This window comes from Callospermophilus lateralis, chromosome 7, assembly GCF_048772815.1.
Source record: "Callospermophilus lateralis isolate mCalLat2 chromosome 7, mCalLat2.hap1, whole genome shotgun sequence".
Taxonomy (NCBI): Eukaryota; Metazoa; Chordata; class Mammalia; order Rodentia; family Sciuridae; genus Callospermophilus; species Callospermophilus lateralis.
The window spans coordinates 47,378,777-47,401,963 of record NC_135311.1 but is presented as its reverse complement, the minus strand read 5'-3'; the positions used below and the strand labels follow the sequence as shown (position 1 = coordinate 47,401,963).

General features: G+C 38.3%; 1 protein-coding gene across 3 annotated transcripts in view; it reads right to left on the bottom strand.

Annotated features, from left to right (window-relative positions):
* The window catches only part of Cdc14a (cell division cycle 14A), a 165,785-nt gene that overhangs the window by 5,202 nt on the left and 137,396 nt on the right, over positions 1-23,187 (bottom strand). For 2 of the 3 annotated variants that reach the window (XM_076861689.1, XM_076861690.1), the window contains 4 exons: positions 18,501-18,616; positions 16,910-16,960; positions 15,075-15,194; positions 13,866-14,325 (listed from right to left, as the gene is read on the bottom strand). In XM_076861689.1, coding sequence (XP_076717804.1) covers positions 13,866-14,325; positions 15,075-15,194; positions 16,910-16,960; positions 18,501-18,616 — 747 coding nt within the window. Of the gene's footprint in view, positions 1-13,865; positions 14,326-15,074; positions 15,195-16,909; positions 16,961-18,500; positions 18,617-23,187 lie in introns of those variants that run through there. The other variant, XM_076861692.1, reaches the window with a different exon arrangement.

The window sequence follows — 23,187 nt, the reverse complement described above, 5'->3', positions numbered from 1 at the left end:
GAAATCTGAAATCCAAAACACTTCTGGTCCCAACATTTTGGATAAAAAAATATTCACTACTAATCTGTTTTGGCAGATGTAGGTATTAACTTTAAAAATTTAGCTATTCTGGAGGTGTTTAAACAGCCCAGTTACCTAATCATGATAGAAAAATGTCTAATAATTACAGACATAAAAACTATACATATGGTTAATTAATAACCACTTGTACTAATATCCTAGAAAAGATAAAATGTAAATGTATTTGTATCCGAAAAGCAAGTATCATTATTATAGTTAATTTTATTAAAATATATTTCAAGGTAAAACTACCTGGAGTTCTTAATAAATCAGATACACTTATTGGCAGTTTAACTATTCTGAGATAGATATATATTGAATACTTTCTATATGCTGGACACACTTCTAAACATTTCATACATATTCACTCATTAAATGCTCTAGACAACCCATTTCATAGATGAGAAAATAGTGGTGAGGTATTTTCCCAAGATCACACAGCTAGGAAGTGGCAGAGTTAGATTTTAACCTCAACAGTGTGGCTCTAAAGCATAGCCACCACAGTGTATGCCTCAAGACAACTCCTAGCATTTGTTCTGTGATCACTCCACTGCCCATCCAACATTGTCTCTCACCCTGACAAAACGGTAAGACAAGCAGACTCTTAAGCAGGGTATAATCCTGAGTGAATAAAGAAATATTAAACTATAAGAAGAATGGAATATTAATTACATTGAAGGAGATAATGCATTTTAAAATTATTTTCATCACGACTGAATCCAAAAAACTTTTCAGGAATACTCTAAATTAAAAAGAATATCCAATAAGTATTTTGGTTAAGTAAGGTTTTAGTTCTACTTGGCCAATGTTTTTGTTGTTACCATAATGAATTAATACTAATGTATTCAAAATACAAAAAAAAAAAATAATGTTGATGAAGGAGGAGAACAAACTGAGATCTGAAGTGTAAATGTTACTTGTAAGTTAGCACTTATTTATATAATCAAAGAGAGTTTCACTTCTCAACATTCAAGCTCATTTGGTCAGTAAGTTCAGCAAGGTTATAATGAGTTAATACTGGATCAAGTTTATTATGAATATATGGTATTATTATAGTATAAATACCATAAAACTATAATGCAACAATATTCAACCCCCAAAATAGGAATAAGTTTCCCCTATACTTGCAGCCTCAAATTTCTAAGTCAAAATATAAACTTACATCAAAAAGTCATGTTCCCTGAAAGCAATAAGATTTGACATAAAACAAAGTGTTAGGTAAGGAGATCAAGACAATTTGTTCTTTCTGTTCTGGAAATTCACTACTAATCTGTTTTGGCAGATGTAGGTATTAACTTTAAAAATTTAGCTATTCTGGAGGTGTTTCTTTTTTAAACAGCCCAGTTACCTAATCATGATAGAAAAATGTCTAATAATTACAGACATAAAAACTATACATATGGTTAATTAATAAAACTGTAAGTGGGATATCAAATACAGCAAATTATAAAGGGGAATGAAAGATTAATATCCTTGGCAGCAAATGAAAGAAGGTCAATATCTTATTGTTCAAATCCCTAGAATAAAAGGAAACAGTAGTCTGGAAAGTTAGAGACCTACTAGGTCAAAATCCAGTCTCAAAATTTTCATGGACTTTTGCCACGTTGATTTTTTTCTTTGCTACGATTTCTCCATCTTCCCAAATCCCAAAAGGATGAAAAAAACTGTCTGCTGATTATGCCTGGTGTGAGTCCTAACAGAGGCAAAAAGCATCCAACCAAAAATGGTTTGTTTTAATGTCACAGATTAATTAAAGAGAAAAAATATATACATTTGGCAATATGGGGTTTTATATATAGCTCCAGTATTTAAAGTTTTAATGAAGAAGCACATCACTGAGAAAATTTATCTGTAACCACCTCTCCACTCCTAGGTCTCTTTATGGCTTTGAGGTTGTTTTCAGTTTTTATTTTGCTTAAGAATTTAACATGCAAAATGTGTACATTGATATGGATGTCTACAAATGTATTTTCTCCATACTGTAGGCACTTGCCTCTGCTAATATAAAAACAATGAACAAAAACATAGGTGGATAAGGTTTTATGGGTATCATGTGAACACAAAAAAGGCTAAGGTCAGTAATAAAAATCAGCTTTGAAAGAGATGTGTACATTTTTCTACAGTGTTCTGTAAGCATTTTAGGTGCCCCAAGATTTAACAAGCCAATTTGGGTTAATTAAAATGCTATATAAAATATTCCTTCACCTTCCTACATGGTTTTTAATAGATTCCTTTTTCTGGGGGAATTTAATATATGCTTTTCAACAATCACAAAGAGCTCAATTGTTAGATGACAGATTGTTGACACCCAGCTTGACTCAGCCAACCATTACATGAGTGTTTTCAGTTCATCTGAACACCAAAATTATATTGATGCAAACTTGATTTAAATGTATTTTCTCTTATTTTAGTAAAGCCAAGTTTCTAGAAAAAAATAATAGACAACTTCCAGATTGCAGTATATTGGAGATAAAGCTGAACATTGGGTTTGCTTTCTGTTGGTGATTTGGCTGCTAATAATGACATATGGGCTCCTAAGCACCCTAGCTTAACAATTCATGAATGCAGATACATTATCCAACTTTCAGTTCAATAAGTATTTATTAGGCACTTATTACATTATAGAACCTCAGGACACAAAGAGGCTTCTGAGAAGCTTAAAACTAGCAAAGGAGAGAGACGAAGACTCTTATACACCTGACTATAAGATGAGACAGACAGGGGTGTGAACAAAGTTCCATGAGAGTTGAGAAGCAAGAGGTGTTCTACCTGGATGGGATGCTAATGCTTCATCAAAAAGGCAACTACTGAGCCAGGCCAGGAAACAAACAACAACAACAAAAAAAAAACAAGTGGAAAGTGGGAAATGCAGAGGAAACTGCACATGCTATTGATCTCTCAGGGCAGGCTATAGCATTCTTGCAGAATGCCAGTCAGGATTGAGAAGAGTTGCTGGAGCAGAACCTGAGAGAGGGACGTGGTCTGATATAGAAGAGCCCTCACCAGCAAGCCAAGAGATCCAGACAGAATAGAACCACAGAATGATGCCAAATAAGAGAATGATTTGAGCAGCAATATATCTTAGAAATGTAATACTCAGAGCAGTCTAGGGGAGTTTAAAGGTGAGGACACTTAAAAAAGAGAAAATGCAAAGGGTTATACAATAGTTCATCTCAATTAGGGAGGCAGAGGTAAGAATAGAGGGACTTTCCAAAAAACAGACATTTCAGAGGGAGAACTGACAGGACTTAGTGACAGGATGTAGCAGAGGGAAAGACATAAGTAGTGTCAAAGATGATTCCACATGTCTAACTTGCATGATTAGGTGAGTAAAAATGGAATTGTTGAGCCAAGAAACCAAAGAGGAGCAGGCAGCTGAAGGAACACGTACTCTCTCCATCCCAGGAAATGCCCACAGGAAGCTGGGAGTATAGTAAATGCTGAGGAGACTACCCAGGGAGAGAAAAGGGCCAAAATCAACGCCTTGGGGCAAGTCACTAAGGACCAGACAGAGGAAGATAAGACAGAAACATAACAACTTAAGGGGATCAGGGTAGAGAGGGTGGGAATACCGGGAAATAATATTCCAAAAATCAAAAGAGAAGAAACATCACAAGGAAAAGGGTGGTCAATATTGTTCAAATGCTGCAGAAAGACTAAGAAGAATGAGGACCACTTAGACCATCAGATCCTGACCGTAAGGGAGCCAAGTGGCAGACTTTCAGCAGAATGGGGGGCCACCTTCAGCTGCAGACCAGACCACCAGCAGCGTGGGAGAGGCAGCAACATGGGCTTCTCTCTCCCCAAGTTTGGCCATTAAGGAGAAATCACAAAGGGAGGAGGGAGGACTCCTGCCTATACTGTACCAGCCCTACCAATGTGGATGCACATGTTAACAGGTAAGGAAACCAGTAGGCAGGTGGAGAGGAAGAGACTGAAGAGATTTGAGGGGAAGGAAGTAGATGAGGCAACTTCCTGAAAGAGTTTGAAAAAAACAGTACAAGTAAATGGAGCTACCACTGAGAAATGGTAGGGTCTCTTTGGTTTAAAAAGGGAAGGGGGAAAGAAAAATGAGCAGACCCAGTTAAACTTTGAGAGAGAAAACAGTGGAAGGAAATTCCTTCCAGTAAATTCTACATTCTCAGCAGATCCCAAGATGATCTTGAGACAAGGCCGACTGACCTTGGAGGTTAGGAGTGGGGTTTTACTGGTTAAAAAAAAAAAGTTAAAAACTTTTGGAATAGCTAGTGCAGGGAGAGGAGAGAGAACCCAAAAGGGATAAGTAAACTCATTGTGAGCACTGAAAGGTCAAGTAAATCAGAAATACATTTTTAAATAGAGCCAACTGGCAAAGTTATCAAAATCTTCTCCAAAAGTACTCAGCAGAGAGAAACAAGGGACAGAAACAAGAAATGGTTAAATTGATCTAATTTTAAAGGCCAATAACAAAGTGACTACAGAAGTTCCAAGTGGAACTGAGAATGTTGGGGAAGAGAGGCAGAAATGACTAAGCAGCCTACAAAAGGAAAGAAATAAACTGAGGAGGGGTCAGAGAGAGGTCACCGAGCAGAGGTAGGAGGGGAAGCGAATGCTGGAAAGGAATCTTGCAGGATTAAAGAAATGAGAAGCAATGCTCCTAACAATTAGGTCTGTTCAATGGATTTCCAAGTGAATTTAGAAGGAAGGAAGGAAGGAAGGAAGGAAGGAAGGAAGGAAGGAAGGAAGGAAGGAAGGAAGGAAGGAAGGAAGGAAGGAAGGAAGGAAGGAAGGAAGGAAGGAAGGAAGGAAGGAAGGAAGGAAGGAAGGAAGGAAGGAAGGAAGGAAGGAAGGAAGGAAGGAAGGAAGGAAGGAAGGAAGGAAGGAAGGAAGGAAGGAAGGAAGGAAGGAAGGAAGGAAGGAAGGAAGGAAGGAAGGAAGGAAGGAAGGAAGGAAGGAAGGAAGGAAGGAAGGAAGGAAGGAAGGAAGGAAGGAAGGAAGGAAGGAAGGAAGGAAGGAAGGAAGGAAGGAAGGAAGGAAGGAAGGAAGGAAGGAAGGAAGGAAGATAAAAAGACCAGTATAGTTAAGGAAGTTTAAAATACAGTTACTATGAGGCCTTGGGCAAGTTATTGCTTCTTGCATTTTGATTTCCTTATCTGTAAATTTCAAGTTAGAGAAATAAGATAAGGGTACCTGGCACATCAGAAGCACTCAATAAATGGTGATGATAATGATGATGATGATGATGATCATGATGATGATGATGAAGACAACAAAAACAACAATGATGATGATTAGAAAAATGTTACAGTTGCCCTGCATTAGGATATGCAAAAGCCCTGAAAGAATGAAGGGCAGCAGCTGACAGTGATGAGGGAAAAGGAGCCTCAGAGCGCAAGGTGTGATCAAAAGGGAGGAGGGTATGGAAACCGGGACATAAAGAGTTAGGACACAGCCCATGTTTCTTAACTGTAAAGATTTGGGATCAAAATTAAAGAGTAAGAAATTTGTACTTGAGAGAGGGGAATCAGGTTGGAATGGCCAATCTTATTTGCTCACTTTCAAATGAAGACTTCTTTTCTCATTGGATTTCCTCAACAGGAAGCTGAGGGGCTCATAACAATCTCCCTAAGAGGAGGAAACATCTGCTTACACAAGTACAATGCTTCTTACCCCCACACCTCAGCCACTGAGCAGTTCAGACTTTACTATCAAGGAGAGCCTGTGTCGCCCAGCAGAGGCAGCTGTTGGGGCAAATCCAAAGCCTTCACACACTATGTGTACATGGGGTCTGTGCTTGTTTGCACATGGATGCACACCCACAGGAACTCCCATGTTAGTGCAAGGGGGGATTGCAAAAAAAAAAAAAAAAAAAAAAAGCCTTCCTGGGTTAAAGGTCTTACACACGCATACTCACACACAAAATCTCAAATTTTTGAAAGCATAAAGGACCTACTCAATAGTAGAGAAGACAAAAGCATGGAATAAAAACCTACCAGCAACCAAGAGGTAAGCAGAGTCCAGTATAGGAGCTATGAGGAAAACATGAGGTCATGTATTTAACCTGATGTTTCTAGCCTCAAGGTTACCACCCAATTCAGCAGGGGCCCAAGACCTACATCTATGAGACAGGTGACGCTCAAGACAAAAGAAGGACGATGAGACCAAATGACCAAAATGGACAGAACAACTTCAAAAAAGTTGTGACTGCTGGAGTTTGTGGGAGGAGGCGGCAAGACTTCAGTCAACTCCTGCTGGGGAGGAGTCTGAGAAGCAAAGGGAAAGAGTCAGGTAGGCCAGGTTGGGAACACAGCATGTAAGAAAATGACACAGGCAGGAAGAACAGGACATGGTCAAGGACATGAGAAACTGAGCCTGGCAGAAGCAGAAGGTTCACGCTGAGGAGTAGGGGAAATGAGCTTGAAAAGCTGATTGGGAGGACTCAGAGGGGCCCTAAAGAGCAAGCTGCAGAACCTGGCCCTACTTCATGTCAAGACAGAACTGGAAGTTATGCTCCAAACTACCCCCTCTGTGTTTAAATTAAATGTTTTTAAGAGATGAAGAAGAAAGAAAAGGCACAGCAGGACTCAAAAGCAAGATGGACATCTTTGTAACCGAGAAACAAACTGAGACACAGTGGCAGGCCACCAACTACAGAGCTGGAAACTGGCAGCAGTGTTCCACTCCTGTGGATACATAGCCTAAAGTCCCTGGCCTGACATCAAGGCTGGGACTGGGTCCTCCCAGCTGCAGAAGGAGGCAGAGAGAAGCCATGACCGAGGCCCCCAGGACAGGGCCTCTGCAGAACTGTTTCCCTGCCTGAGAAGCCAGCCTGGTTCCAGATCACCAAGAGACAGAAACCTAGGTCCCTAAGACCTGTTTCTAGACTAAAGACAAACAAGATCAGGTAGAGCCAATGAGAAATGACAAATACTTAAGGTGATGGATTTGCTAATTACCCTGATTTGATCATTATGCAATTATACATATATCAAAACATCACACGGCACTCTATAAATATGTGTAATTATTATGTGTCAGTCAAAAATAAAGTAAAACTTGAAGAAATTTAGATGGGGGAAAATACAGAGAGAAACTAACTCCCATCCAGGGTCAATCTGTCAACTAAAATGGTTTAACGTCCAAGGAAGAGGAACACCGAGAACACTGACAAAGCCTCCAACCCAGAGGCAAATAGGCTAAGCTGCAAAACATAAAACAATATCAAAATCACTTATCACTAATGCTCCTCAAGGTGAAAAAATAAAAATTACCCATAAAACAAGAAATCATGAAATGAAAATAGGCAGTATTTCTAATATTACATAAGAAAGAAGGTATAAAATTATGATGAATAATAAAGGCAATTAATAACTACAAAGCATTTGAGACTATAAACCAATTTTCCTGATTATATATTTTTGATCAACCTTGCCACTTAAAGCAAGTTTGGGTTTGGAGAGTCTTTTCAAATAGAGAGACAAAAAGAGCTGAAAGGCTTGATACAGAAAACTCACATGAACCATTGTTTAACACTGGAATCTTAAATTATAGTTAGTTGTATTTGCACTCACTATGTGCACATAAGGAGCTTATATGCAAATTTAAAGCTATCATCTGAACCATGATGACCTCAAAACAATTTTTTGCTTTAATTGTAAAGTAAAAATTTCAGTTTCCTTGAGAAGGGAACAAAAATGTGATTCAATACTGAGACTGAACTCATGTTCTTGACGCTATTAATATCCCTTAGCTGAAAAATTGAACCAGAACCAAGGCAAGGTCACCAAAAAGATGAAAAACAGAAAATTAAATATACAACAAAAGGTTAGAAAGCTAGCACTAATCCTCACTGTTAAATGTAATATTGAATATTCAAACATCAAATATATTAATTCACAAAGATTTAATAAATTTTATTTTAAAATAAATCATTTTAGCAAATACTGTTTATTCACAAATATTTGATAAATAAACATGAATAAATATCATATTTAAAATCAGGATAGGATGGCGGTTTTTAAAAACCAAAAATAGGCAGAGGGAAAAGGCATCAAGTTTCAACTAGAAAATGGTATTACATGCTACCAGCAAGCAGTAGCATTTTATTGGGGACAGATGTTTAAACAATCAATAAGCAGTTCATCATTGTCACCACTGACATTATTCCAAAGGAACAGTGAAGCATGCTTTAATGCACACGCCAATCCCTTGGTAGATTTTCATCAAACTGTTTATTTTACAAAGCTTGAATTCAACATTTTCATCTTTTTCAAAGTTCTATTTCAAGCACTAAAAATTCCCTAATAATATGTCTATATTCTACCTGATGTTAAAACACAGAAAAAATTACCCTATTCGCAGGTTACCAAGATTGCTGCTACACTGGTGGAATCTGAGATAGAGAACTCAACCAGAGTCCTCACAAAGAACAGCCCTAAAGAACTGAGTGTAAGAATGCCTACTACCCTGGCAAAGGGAACTATGTGGAAGCCAAATTCAACCACAGTACAAGAAGGTGCAGGAAAAGCAGGAAGTACATGATACTTAATTTCAATTTCCCTTTCAACTTTGAACTGAATAAATATTTTAAGTTTTTATTCAGAAACCATGAAATACAAAAGAACTTAAGGAAATGTCTATACAAAGGAGGTTTAAAATTTGGAGACAATCTGGTATATAGATAATACATAAATAATATTGATATTCATGTTCATGTATGTAATATTACTATTACATACTGATAACAACAATATTAAATATCCACCATGGAAAGCAACAGAGGATAAAAAAGAAAACATTGGGTGGGTTAAATTTCAGGAAGAGCTTCACAGAGGAGACACAGGCAATGAAGGTCATGAAAGATGAGAAATTGGTGAAGAGGTCAGAGGCCTCCCAAGAAAGGTCTTCCTAAGGCCAGGAGCAGGTGAGACCAATGCAGGAAGAAGATGAGGGAATCAGTGTCTGGGGACAAGTAGGGAAATGCACATGCATAGACAGATGCGTTGCCTCAAACCTCTGCTGCAAGACTACTACTCTAGTGTCAGGTCATCCCTGGCCACTGTGAACAGGTGACTAAAACATGGACATCAGCAATGCTTTAAAGCAAAGGTCAGCAAACTGTAGCCCAAGAGTCCAAATTTAGTTCACCATGTATTTTTGCTAACGAAGTTTTATTGAACACAGCCACACATTCATTTATGGATTGAGTTAAACAATTGTGACACAAAGCCAAAAATATTTACTATATTGCACTTTGCAGAAAAGTTTACCAACTTTATAATATGAATTAAAGGTAAGAAGAGACCAAGTTAGGAAAATTATCAAAAATGCAAACAACCAAAGGGGATTAAGAAGCAGCAGAAAGGGACTGTTCTAAGAAATAAGGACTGTCATCATTGACACAACCTCCAATCTTCACCATGAAAATATTCCAGGCAGTGTTTGAAGATTAAGCTGTGAGATTGAATAAAGAAGTTTAATGTATAACTAGTACTTAACAATTGTTTAAAAATCACAAGAAAAGATTTGAACAGGTGATATCCAAAGCAGCTTCTACAGGAGCCTAATTAAAGGAGAGCTAATCATTACATATATTTACAAACTCTAAGTTTAATTAGGGCAGTTAGGTTGTCATGTATAAAATAAATACTTAAGTTCATAATAAAACTATGCTAGAGCTATTGGTCATACATGATTTTTAATGGTATCAATGCTACAATGTGTGCTGAAACCCAGAATAATCATTGCCTAAGCATAGCATTTATTCAATGACACCAGCTGACGTAGAGGTTGAAGACAGTGAAGAGGATCCAAACTAGTCTCCCTGCCTTCAGGGAATTCCACCAAGAGCTGCCATCCACAGCCTAACAGAACTAGCTTCCTCCAATCAGGTCTATCAAGTCACTTCTGTCTACGAGGTTCTTCCGGCTCACACTGTACTTCCCTGTTTGGCTTCAGCTTAACTTTCCAGCTTCATCTTCAGGTAACCCCAGGCTTCAGATACACTGGAATACTCATTACTCTTGAAACAACAATAGCTAACAACTACTGAGCACTATCAATGAGTGCTGTGCAAAATACTTCAACACAATCTCAAACCTTGGAACCACTTTATTCTATAGATATTAGTATTGCTGTTGTTATCACATTAGCTTTAACACTGGGCACCAACGCCTTTCAAAGTACATGGTCATATGTTTGTATAAAGTTTACAAAAAATAAAATAAATAGTTTGTATTTTTTATGCTACACAGGTCCTACAAATTTGCATAAGTGTCAAGGTGCACACAAAGGAAACCCTAGATCAGCCTCTGGTTATAAAAATTCCCATTTTGTAATAATCATGGAAGTTAAATAAATCAACAAATTCCTCTTGCAAAGGAAGTAGCAGAGGTATCATTTAAACCCAGGTCTACCTGTCTTCAGAAGCTAAGAACTTTAATCAGAATGCTAAGGCTGTATCTCTGTTCATGCTATTCGCACTGCAAAGAATAGCCATTCCTCCCCTTCCTACTTTCATCACCAGATCCCTAGCAGGCTGCTACTCCTCCTCCAAAGCCCAGCTAAAACATGCCTCTGACTTCCCAGCTTTCACCGATCTTTCTTGACAAAACTGAGACATCCTTAGATATCCCTCTATTTTTAACTACTTATAATAGTTCATACATGGTATAATGTCATCAAAAGAATATATCTTTGGAGTCAAACTGACCTAGGATCAAATTATGGGTCTGGCTAAATATTTGCTATAAATTTTAGGCAAAACCTTTAACCTCTCTGACACTGAACATTTTGATCTTTAAAACCGAAGTAATAATTCTTACCACAATCAGACATTTAAACATTCATCCATCCTTTTTATTCAATCCACAAATACTTACTGAATGCCTACTACACTCCAGGTGCAAGGCAGACAAAAACCATGGGAACCCACAGGCAACATTTCTGCCCTCACAGAGCTCAGAATCTAGTGGACAACAAGTCTCCAGAGTGAGAAGAGTATTGTGATTGGACCAAGGTGAGGTGCAGAACTTGAGGGTCAGATAAGGACAATGTAGATGAATAGCAATTCACTGAAAAGTGTCATAAAAATATAACATAGCAAATGTTCAAGACAGATACCACAAGTAATTTCAACTTAATAAAATACTTCCACCCCACCCACACCTGATCACATGGCCCTCATTTCTTACGCATTTGAAAATTCCTCTGTCAGGGATGAAACTGGGTTTTTTTGGTGGTTTTTTTTTTTTTTTCCTTTTACAGTAAGTGGGTCAACAAAAATGAAATCTTTTTGCACTGTACTGGGCAATTGAGACCACAAGACTAGTGGGAGAGGCTAATAAAAATAAAACCCAACAGTTTCTTAATATACTGTCACAACCACAAGAATTCCTTAATATTTATTCCTGTTTTCTGTGTTAGAGCATTTAATGACAGAACAAGGAAATCATTTTTACATTTTTCTGGGGGCTGAACTGCTGCACAATGTGAGAGAGCAATTGCAGCTTTCAAAAGAGATGCTAATTGTAGCTTTTAAAATATTAGACTCCCTCTAAACACCCGTCACCCTCTCCCCTAAGAGTTTCTGGGTCTTTCTTCAAGTACTGGGAGGACTTGCCATGTAGACTTCATTTTCCTAACTAAGGCTTTTAGAACATTTTTGGTGAGTGACTCATTCCTAGCTCCTCAAGGACCCTAAGTCTCCCACATTCAGCAGCGCTGGAAAGAAGGCCAGCCATATTTAGACAACAAACCCACAACTATTAGAAAAGCTGCATTGGACCATAAACAAAAACAATTCACAACCTCCTCCTTTATTCTACCTCAAGTGGGAATTTCCGTGTTACTCTGGACTTCCCACCAGAAGTCAGCAGTTGCCCTGTGGAAAGGGTCTACCACAGAGACCTGCTGCTGCTTCTTACTTCCTGGGAGAGTGAGAGGGATGCTTGCAATTAGATTTACCAGTGCTTATCTTTACAATAACATGATATATTTAGGAGGCAGGAGGGTGGGGGCAGCAACTGCCCCCACACATTATAATTATATAGTCAATTATTGGAAAATCACCCCATTCTAGCCAAAAGGGACGTGGAGGAGGAGGAAAGCTGAAAAGAAGCCACAAAATATGTAATAAGAATAAAATTAAGTTATATAAACATGGGAGGTCAACACTTTAAGAATGCCCCCACACTTTCATAAGCCAGGGGAAATGGAGATGGCAATGCTGGGGCTGGGGTTGTGGCTCAGTGGTAGAACGACTGCCTCACATATGTGAGGCACTAGGTTAGATTCTCAGCACTGCATATAAATAAATGAATAAAGTAAAAGCCCATCAACAATTAAAAACATATTTTTTTTTTTTAAATGCCAATGCTTCTGGCTTTGGGCTATAAATGTAGGGGACACAAAACCTTTAGCTCTGAAATCCACAAAGCATCTGTATAATTATAACTTTTTTTTCTGAAAATATAAAGATCTGATTCTGGTCTAAAAAAAGAGGCTGATCCACAATCAGTACATGAAACTACCGATGGACCTCAATTCTTGCTATGAAGTACTCGATCTATAAACATTTTTATGAAAAATTAAATACAATATCCTTTTACACCTAATTCCCACTTTCACAGATTTCCATCTTAATGATAGATATCTACTTAATTACACAGTGGGATTAGAAGCAAATTAAGGAGTAGATGGGCTGGCATTACCCGGGGCTCTAGTCTATTAAGGAATCTAAAGTATTGGCGAAAAACATCATTGGGAATAGAATTAGATGAGGAAAGTTCTATATGCGGGCACTTCTCTTAGGGAAAGGAGTGAGTGTGGAGAGTGGGGGACAAATTTTTGAAAAGAGGCCTGAGGTAGAGATGGGAGTGGAAATGAGTCTAACATCTCTCTCTCTCTCTCTCTCTCTCTCTCTCTCTCTCTCTCCACACACACACACACACACACACACACACACACACCAGCAAATGGAAGTGGTTCCCAGTAAGGACTAGCCACAGGGTTACTACTTTGCTGAGTGGGTCATCACAAGCAGCAGAGCCACCAGTACTTTTCCTTTTCCTTTGTTTCTCCTGTAGAAAGCAGCCTCTCCCTGAATGATGGCTGAGGAACCTCAGTAGCTGTGCAGGGGTGTCAGGCCATAGGTTTGCTCTGGCCCGGAGTACAATCATGCCCATCAGGCTTCACATTTTCTTGAAATGTGGGATCTAGTAACTCCTTCCATCTTAATCCTCACAGGGCTTACTGATCATTAAAAAAGGAACTTGGAACCCTAAAAAATGATCTTGTTGGTAAAACATGTTGGTAGAACATGTTTGCTGCCCATCTCTAGAAGAGAGATGACTAATTCTAAACATCTTGTGACACTCTGCTGCTCTCCGCTCACCTGAGTCCCAGGCACCTACCTATGAGCCTTTCTTATAAAACACCTTCCATTTGCAACCAATTAATTCTGGGTCAGTTCCCTGCAGAAGGTGAAACAGTCAAGGGCCTGAGGCTTCGTTCTGAATTTCAATATTCCAAGTCATAATTCCTAATACCACCACAACCCGAGCAAATGCTGTCAATGGCATTGCTCAGCTCCAGCCTCTCTATCATATATTCAGAGTGATTTGAAAACTGAACTGAAAAGCAAGTTAAGTCAATAGCGTCCATGATGAATGGAATAAAAGCTGTTTGCCCTTTAAAAGAAAGCACTTAAAAAGGAGGAAGGGAGAGAAAAATAAAAGAAGAAAACCCAGTTGAAACATGGCATTTACTTGAAGAGGAGCCAGCAGAAGTGGTGCATAGGGTTTCACAGCACAGAGGGCAGGCGATGATCAGAAGGCTTCATTGGCACTATTAAATTTCTTTGATGGCAACCTTGGCTGGGAAGGCAAGGCACAAAAGTTGCATTCAGGGTTCTGAGGACCAAGAGGTGATGTCTGTAAACTTACAGGGATAGAACGGCTCAAGAATCTCGCTGAAGAGGAAGAAAGCCCGGTGTAGGAGGGCCGGAGGATGGTGGCATGCTCCTCGGTCTTGGCGCTGTGGGGGCCCAGGTGGCTGTTGAGGTTGCCCCCACTGCTGCTGCTGCTGCTGTTGCTTCTGTTGTACTGGTTATTGTTGAGCTCAGGGTAATTTCTGGCAGGTGGCTGGGAGGTGCCATTCAAGAGGTTGGTGAACGGGCTGGCTGTGAAACCTGCCTTAGAGGATGAGGAGGTCTTTTTGTTCTCGGGATCATCTGTTGCAGCATTCAAGTTTCCTAGAGAACTGGCTAGCCGGGAGTTTATGGAAAAGCTGGATAGAAAACAAAGATGAGGAGGGAAAAAAAAAAAACTCAGGCAGCGATGTGTATTCACACTGAGCTTGTGCTTCTAGGACACGTTCATGACATTAGGGGAATATGATGGAGAGGATTCTGGTCAGTACAAATGATGACAGAATGGCCTATTTTATTCCCCGCCCCCTCAGGGACATGGAAATACATGCCCTTCACTTACACATGTCAAGTTCCTTGGTTAAAAGTTATTAACTAAGACCCAAGAAGCTGGGCTAACACTTTGACTAGAGATCCTGGAATACAACTGGGGGTTCTATTTGTATTGACACAGGAAATAAATGAAAAGTAAATATAAGGGGAGAATTAAGAGCAGTCTTAGAATATTATTTAACTCATGCATACTTAAGCCCTCAGCTACGTCAAACACCCCTACCCTTTTAGTCCGTTCTCACCTGCTTACATATATCAGGTGAGAAATGATAATACCACTTCTCATCTCTATGTGCAACTGAACTCCATTTTTCTAGATCACACTAAGCAAGCTGGACATTCACTAGATGGATGGGACCCTCTACGATATTCCCTCCATCACCTTGTACCCTGCAAGCAAGACAGAAACAGAAGCCCCAGGAGATCAGAGTCTTTGGGGGGATTCTCCCATTCTCCCTTGTCCCCTCCTCTAGCAAAACCACAGGGAAACCCATCACGTGCTGTAGACCTCCTTTTACCTCAAGCCAGTACCTCGGAAAGGGACAGAAAAAATTACCTTCTCACGCTGGTGCCTGAAGATGAACCTCTGCTTATCCTTTTGGCCGTTGCTGAAGGGGCCAAAGCCACTTTTGAAGACTTCAAAGTAGACACAGATCCTTGTGGGGAAGAACTTAATCTTTGTGGGAAACAAATGGACAGAGTGTCACACTAAAGCTGTTTTATGTTTATGTTAAAAATGCACTAATGATCTAGGACAATAAATTAAAGAACTTTAATTATATCATGCTCACCCCTACCCCAGGAGGCAGCTGATAATACCACCCACCACCAAGAAAGGAGACAGAGCCCAAAGGAAAGGTTCTTCCTCCAAGTCACCCAGTTGGCAAAGTGCCATGCTGGGATTCAAATTCATGATCCTGCTGTCCCTGTCACTTCCCTATCTTCCCACTGCATTCATACAGCAGCAGATCCTTGGTGCCACTCAGATCCATCCCTCCCTTTCCAGCCCACAACTGCCAAGGTAAGCCCTCATTATCTCTTGGCCTCAATTGTTAGTGAGGGAGAATAGGTAAATTAAAAAAAAAAAATAGGTAAGAAGGAAGCTGGACTCAGTGGTCCATGCCTGTAATCCCAGTGGCTTGGGAGGCTGAGGCAGGAGGATTGAGAGTTCAAAGCCAGCCTCTGCAAAGGCAAGGCTCTAAATAACTCAGTGAGAACCCCATTTCCAAATAAAATACACAGTAGGGCTGGGGATGAGGCTCAGTGGTCGAGTGCCCAGTACCATAAAAAAAAAAAAAAAAAAAAGGTAAGAAGAGAATGGAAATAGGAAAGAGACTATATCTTTAACTCAAAGCCTTATGCGAAAGTTTCTCTCTCCCAGGCCTGTCACTCCTAAATTTCTGTGAAGTCTATAAATCTCCACTCACAATCTCAAAGCCACTAAAAATTCACTCTCTTATGAAAATTGCCCTTTCCACTGCTTGAAAGGACAATGGTAGAGCACCTGTATTTACGAGAGACCCCACAATGTGCTGGGAGCACAAAATATACTGTAGCCACCATGATGGCCACACAGCCCTGGGGTACATCTGGAAGGGAAAATTCCTTTTCACGGCAAACATTAAAAATAAAGTGTACTGTCATCAATGTTCATAACAGCACAATTCATACTAGCTAAGCTATGGAGCCAAGCTAAGTGCCCTTGAACAGAAGAATAAATAAAGAAAATGTGATACACACACACACACACACACACACACTGGACTAATAATACTCAATAAGAAAAAAGAATAAAATTATGGTTTTTGCCTATAAATGAATGAAACTGGAGACTGTCATGGCAAATGAAATAAGCCAATCTCCCCCATATCCTCCATTTTCCAAAGGCACCCATAGAAAGACCTTCCAGCCTGCAGGCTCTTCTTAAGATGTGGTCATGCCCCACCATAGGGAGTCTGCCTCCAGACCTGGGTACTGGGTACTGACCACCTGGGCCCACGCTGATGGCAGAGAATGTTTTCTTGGATATGTGGAGGCTAACCCACAATAAGTGTGGGGGCAAGGGTGGACGTTCAGTGGATTAGACAAAAAGAACAAAGGGAAGGAGGGGTATAGGAATGCACCACCAGTGAAACTCCACATCATATACAACCACAAAGAATGGGGTCCTAATTGGAATAATTATACTCCATACATTTATGTCAAAATACACTCCACTGTGATTGTATATCTAAAAAAGAACAAGTAATAATAATAAAATACAGATAGGACAGAAAGGGAAATTTTTTTTTAAAAAAACTGTGCAGTTTACTTTCATCAGTTTGAGTGTTAGAAAATAAATCTAAAAGATAGCATGTATTTACAAGCTACCAGAAATTCTGTTAACAGTACCTGAAAGGCTGGGACACTACTGCTCTCGGGAGCCCTTTTGCATCATCAGACCTGCAGAAATCAAAGACACATGCTCCAGCATTACTATGTTCATACATGTGGGCAAAGACCAGAAGGCACACCATATGGATGGAACTGGATCAGTAAAAAATATTAAACTGTCTGAAGGGAAAAACCCTGAGTGAATATTAGTATTCATCTACTTTATAAAATAAATCCCAGAACCAGCAGGAAGTACATTTTCCCTTAAGATGTCCTAAAAATCAAACATAAAGCTTTTTGAAATTTATTTTTATCAATATAAAGCTATTTCTTACAGTCCCAAGCAAAGATGGTGAATAAAGAAGGCCAACAATGTACACTGATCTTGAAGAACCTTCCACTGACTTAGAAAGAAAACACAGAGTGAAAAGAGCAGGGGTTTGAATAGTCCTGAGTTGGAATGTTAGCTCCTTTCCTAACTCCATCCCCTGGAAAGCAACTTGACCTAACATGGATCCATCCAAACATGAATGATGGAGCAGACCTTTGTGTTAACTCTGTTAAGTCTCTTATTTGAACTAAGACCTACCCTGGCCCCTTGTCCATAACAGATGCTCAGTAAATGGAACTCCTCCTCCACCTGCTACTGGTCATTGGTGGTTACTAAAAACAAGGCTTGCTACCCCCTTTTCTCACCATCCTATAGAAAATCCTGTAGAAAATCATAACCTCAACATGAACCTTTATTTCTTAAATCAGTAGACCAGTACTCAAAGATTCAATATAAATTAAGCATTATAACAATGAAACTAAATCCCATCAATCCATTTGATATTTATCATAGTGACAAAAAAAAAAATCCTTCCTGCTATGCCTGCCTTTCACTTGTAAATTAAAGAAGACATTTCCCACAGCATTCATTTCATTTGTGGACTGGGACCTTGTCGCCCTACATATTGCTGCAAAGAATCTTGACCATATTTTCAGATTTTGCACCAACATTGAGTCTGAAACCTTTTATTTTAATTGTAAATTTTTTATCTACTTGAATTATAAGCAGGTTTCAGATGCTGCAGTCAGAAGTCAAGTTCCATCATTGATTTTGATGATTAATTTCAGACTTCAAAATCAACATGTTTTTAATTTTATAGGCACACATAAGAATCACTTATTAAATCCTTACCAACAGAAAGTAAAGCCAAGGAATTAGTAGGATATGCCAAAGCTCGCATAAATTCGTTTCTGCACACCTGGCTTCAATAATAAAGCCTTGACACACCAGTAAGGATTTGCCATAAGATAGAAACACACATGGGAGAAAGGTAGAATTCCAAATGGAATTTGGGTCAGAGTACCAGAGACAACTAACTACTTAGCAGCTTCAGGTAGAATTCCAGAGACTGAGATGTAGCAATTGCTTTCAATAAGCTTTGAAAATTTAGCTACTACCAGTGATAAAATACATAGTAAATAGACAACATATAGTTGTAATAAATCAAAACACATAACCCAAACTTGGTATTTGTAGGATGATATTCAAAAAAGAAGATTAAATGTTTAACCACGAATGGAAGCACACCAGGAATTTTAAAGTTTAAAGCATATCTACCTAAATGCACAGGTCGGTGAGGAGCGTGGCTGTCTCTGACTTTTTAAGGCACGTAGTTTGTCTCCCTGGGTTATATTATTTTTCATTTCCACATCTTCATCCTCTTCTAAATTATTCTGAAAAAAAATCATGTTCCATAGAAAGGTCATTATCAACAATTTTACTTTATGCAGATTTCTTAACAGAGTATAGATTATCTGTATTTACAAATACTTCCTATATAAATTATTATATAGATTGAATGTACTCTCAATTCATCATTATGCAAGTATACGCTAAAGAATGGTTAACTATTTGCCAATTAAATAACTGGTAAAATTCCAAATGAAAGAATTTTGGTTATGGATGTAGTAGAATTGAAAAAGAGCTATTTGTTTTAATGGACCAAAGAATCCCTCATGCAAACACAATCATACTTTGGAAAATAGCCTAATACCGTCTGACTCAAGAGATACAGAACAAATATATTTTCAGATACTACCAGAAGCCATAAATGCAAATTCCATAGCTTGTTTACAAAAATGCAAGATAAAATAACTGAGGATATCTGCACAGTAACTCATTAACATCATTTAACACTAGTAAAAGCATTCCAGCCCTTTCCGGGAGTTTAAGGACCAGTGTCACTTAAGCTGGGAAAGCACGTTTCCTTCTGAGTAAGTTTTGTAGTTTGAAAAACAGAAGTACCATGTTAGTATTTTCACATGCCAGTTCAAGGGGAGTAGAGGTGATAAGGAGATAAAAGAGGTAAATCCTATCTACCACAGCAGGAGGCAACAGGAAAAGATGTAAGATTTATTTAGAAAAACCGCAATAAACAAGGTAGTTAGAAATATGGCAGTGAAAATACTAGAATAATTTGCTCAGCAGTCTGCGGATATGGAAAGGTGAGATAGAGAACTGTATTTTAATTGTTAGAATCCAATACTTTTGATATTTTTAAAGCTGTGGTCATATCTCACTTGAAAAAATAAAAGCTGAGGCTGGGGCTGGGGCTGGGGCTCAATGGTAGTGCACTTGCCTGGCATGTGTGAGGAACTGGGTTGGATTCTCAGCACCACATATAAATACATAAAATAAAGGTCTGTCAACAACTAGAAAAATATTTTTAAAAAAAAGAAAAAGGAAAAAGAAAAGCTAATTTTAAAGAATATATAGTTTTAAATTAGATATATATTTAAAGTTATAATTACACATTTTTATTCTCTCATTCTTTTTTGTAAATAATACCACATTTCAAAAACAGAAAACAACAAAAATGCTAAGTACACTGGCATCTACCTAACTACCTAGATTGAACATATTTTTTACTTTCTTCTCTTAAGTTTACTTAAGTACCATCATTTTCCAAAAGAAAGAAAACTACAATACATATATGGTTCCAGCTCTCAACCTCCAGAGAGGAAAATAATGTCTCTTCTTTAAGAAGAATTATCAGGGCTGGGGTTGTGGCTCAGTGGTAGAGCACTTGCCTAGCACAGGTGAGGCACTGGATTCGATTCTCAGCACTATGTATAAATAAATAAAAAAATAAAGGTCCATCAACAACTAAAAAATATTTTTTTAAAAAAAGAATTATCATATTGTATTTGTTTGGCACAAGAAATAAAGCACAATAAGCATGAAAAAACATTGAAACCATCTTTATATTCACCATCAAAATCCAAACACATTAACATTTTGGCACACAATTTTTCCTGTACTACACACATCCCCATGATATACTTCTTCCTTATCAAAAGAGGTTATGTTTTAAACACTACTTTGTAACTTGTTTTTTTCTATTAAAAACACATTTTGTGGAAGTGTATCAGGACAAATAAAAAAAAGATCTCTACATTATCATCTTATAGTCCCATACAATTCCATTGTCTAGAAATGCCAAATTGTATTATTTAACAAAAACCCTGGAATATGCTGTTCTCTGTCTTTCTGCACTATAAATAGACTCCACAAATATTCTCCCATACACACATGGTTATTTAGCACTGTCTTATTATTTCCATAAGACAAATTCATAGAAGTGGAATCACCAAGTTCATTTTAAAGTTGTCTTCTACATGTTATCAAATTGCCCTCCACCACAGCCATACCATTTAAACTTCATTTAGCAAAGTTTAAGAGCCTTATTATTCCCTTAAACCCTTGCCAATACTGCATAGATTTCTTTAATGTTTAAAAGGTATAATCAGCATCTCATCATTTAAATTTATGCTTCTTTCATTTTTAGGGAAACAGAACATCTCTTATGTTTAGCAGCTATGAGGGTTTCCATATTGCTTTATTTGGGTGCATGGTATCTTCACGTTGATACACACACACACAACATTCTCATTTTTATATCTTTCAATTTCCTCCTAATTGCTACTGTGAAGAGAATGAGTGGGAGAAAGCAAAGACTGGGCATGGAGAGGACAGCTAAATGGCTACTGCAGGGTATAGTAAGAGGTGATGAGTTGGACTAGGTTATAGGAAACTGTTTATAAGTCTGTACTTGAGGAAGAGGGAAAAAGAGGGGGAAATGATCAAGATTTATTGATCTGAAAAAACATACTAAAATTCAAATTTTCGTTTGTCTAAAGTGATCTCCCCTCAATTTACTTCTGTGGCTACTGGATGTAGTTTAGGGTATTTTTAGGACTAAAAGATATAGAACATACAAACTACAAAATTGTCAGTAATTGATTATTTGCCTTCAAACTCTTTAACCAAAGCATTACACAATGTTATTCAAAACACATTTACATTAATTTACAGAGTAAAGAAACTAAAAACATGAAGGGGAAAAAGATTTTGGACCTGTGGAATACTGAATAAAATACACAAAACATGCATATACTCAAGTCCTATGATTATTAGGGAATTGATCCTAAATATATACCACATCAAAAGAGCCAGTATGTATGGGATCGGGTGGGAGAACTCATTAGAAAATGTATTTCTATATATTATGATTCTGAGAGAAATTTAATAAAAAGCAGCTAAGGTTTTGTTCAAAATTACTTTATTAATGTACTAAAACCACAGTGAAAACCTCATGGAGCGACCTTGCAGTAAGGTGACTTGAGTACACAGATGGGGTCAGCGTTCCTGGGTTCCAATGAGAGCTCCACCATATGCTTTGTGATCTTGGACAGGTGCCTCACCTTTCTTTACCTCAGTTCTGTATTCTGTAATGGGCCTCATGCTGATGGTTATGACATATGGCTACTGTAAGGATTAAAGAGTTAACCCAATGTAAAGTGCTTAGAAGAGTTCCTGTCATGTACTGGATGCTATTTAGGTGGCTGTTGTCATACTAAGTTCCTTGTTTAACTCAAATATTTACACTTTAAATTTTTAAATAACGTATTTTAAATTCCATCTTCTTCAGGTTACTTTTTTCTGGTTTTTGTTTTATGTTTTCCGTAATGGTAGGGATTAACCCAGGGTCTGTCACATGCTAGGCAAGTGCTCTACCAACCAGCAACACCCAGGCCTTTTGTTTTTTAAACCCTAACCCATAATGAACACTTACAACCCCCTAAATGTCAGAATGAACACTTATTGCTGGGACTTTTGTATTTCAGCATATATTGTCTGTATATAGGTTGGATTATTGCCAATTCCACATCTGTGTTCTTGTTCTTTCTTTTCTCTGAAACGGTAAGCCTTCTTCATTCACTCGAGTAACATCTATTAAGGCCCTGTGGACCAGGAATAGAACCATGATGAGATAAAAACCTACCATTATAAAATGTACCACCTGGCAGGGGAGCACAGATAAAGGCCCTGGAGGAGATGCACAGAGCAAGCCAGGAGCATGGAGCAGGACCCTAAGTTAGATCAGCAGGCAGTATGTATTTCAGAGCGCTTAGCCCAGAAATAAAGACCAGGTTCAATAAAGGTAAAGCCTCTATTTTCCAAGATTCCTCATAATTCTCAGTGGACTTAGAAATTTATTAAAGCCCCAGCCTTGTCCATTAATATAATCTGCATCACTCTGGTTAGTATTTTTTCCCACCCACTAACCACTAAAAAACACTATGTAAATTGTCTAGATTAGGACATTACAGAGCGTCCTAATAACCAATCACAAGAAAATTCTTGTAGGCATAGAAAACGAAAATAATTTAGAGTCTCTCCTTCCAATCTTTTATTAATTATTTAAATGGTAATCTCTAAAGAACTAACTACATAAATCCAGAACTTGCATAGGCTTCTACCCTGAACCTGCTACTTGAAATCATCAAAATCCTTAGTGTTCTTCACTTTTTCCCCCTACTTTCAATTAACAAGAACAAAGATACTACTCTCTATTAAGTCCATTTTTGAGTAAACTAATTCCCCTATTAGGGTTCCATGACTGGCATTAGGTAAGTAGGGGGGTAAAAAAAAGAGTTCACTGTGTAAAATACTAAGCATACCATCATCCTCTGGCACTTCTGAATTCTTTCATTTCTGCACCCTATAACTGCAGAAACAACAGCACTCATGAATGGTTAAAGCTAAAATAATTAGTTGGTGGGATACAATAATACCCACCACAATTCATAATTTGTGCCCCACCCCCAAGATTCACATGTTGAAATCCTAACCCCTCAGGTGATGCAGGAAGAGGTGGGTCCTTTGAGAGGTGATTAGAGCCCTCATAAACGGGATTACTACCCTTATAAAAGAGGCCCCAAGGAGCCTCTGTGTGAAAACA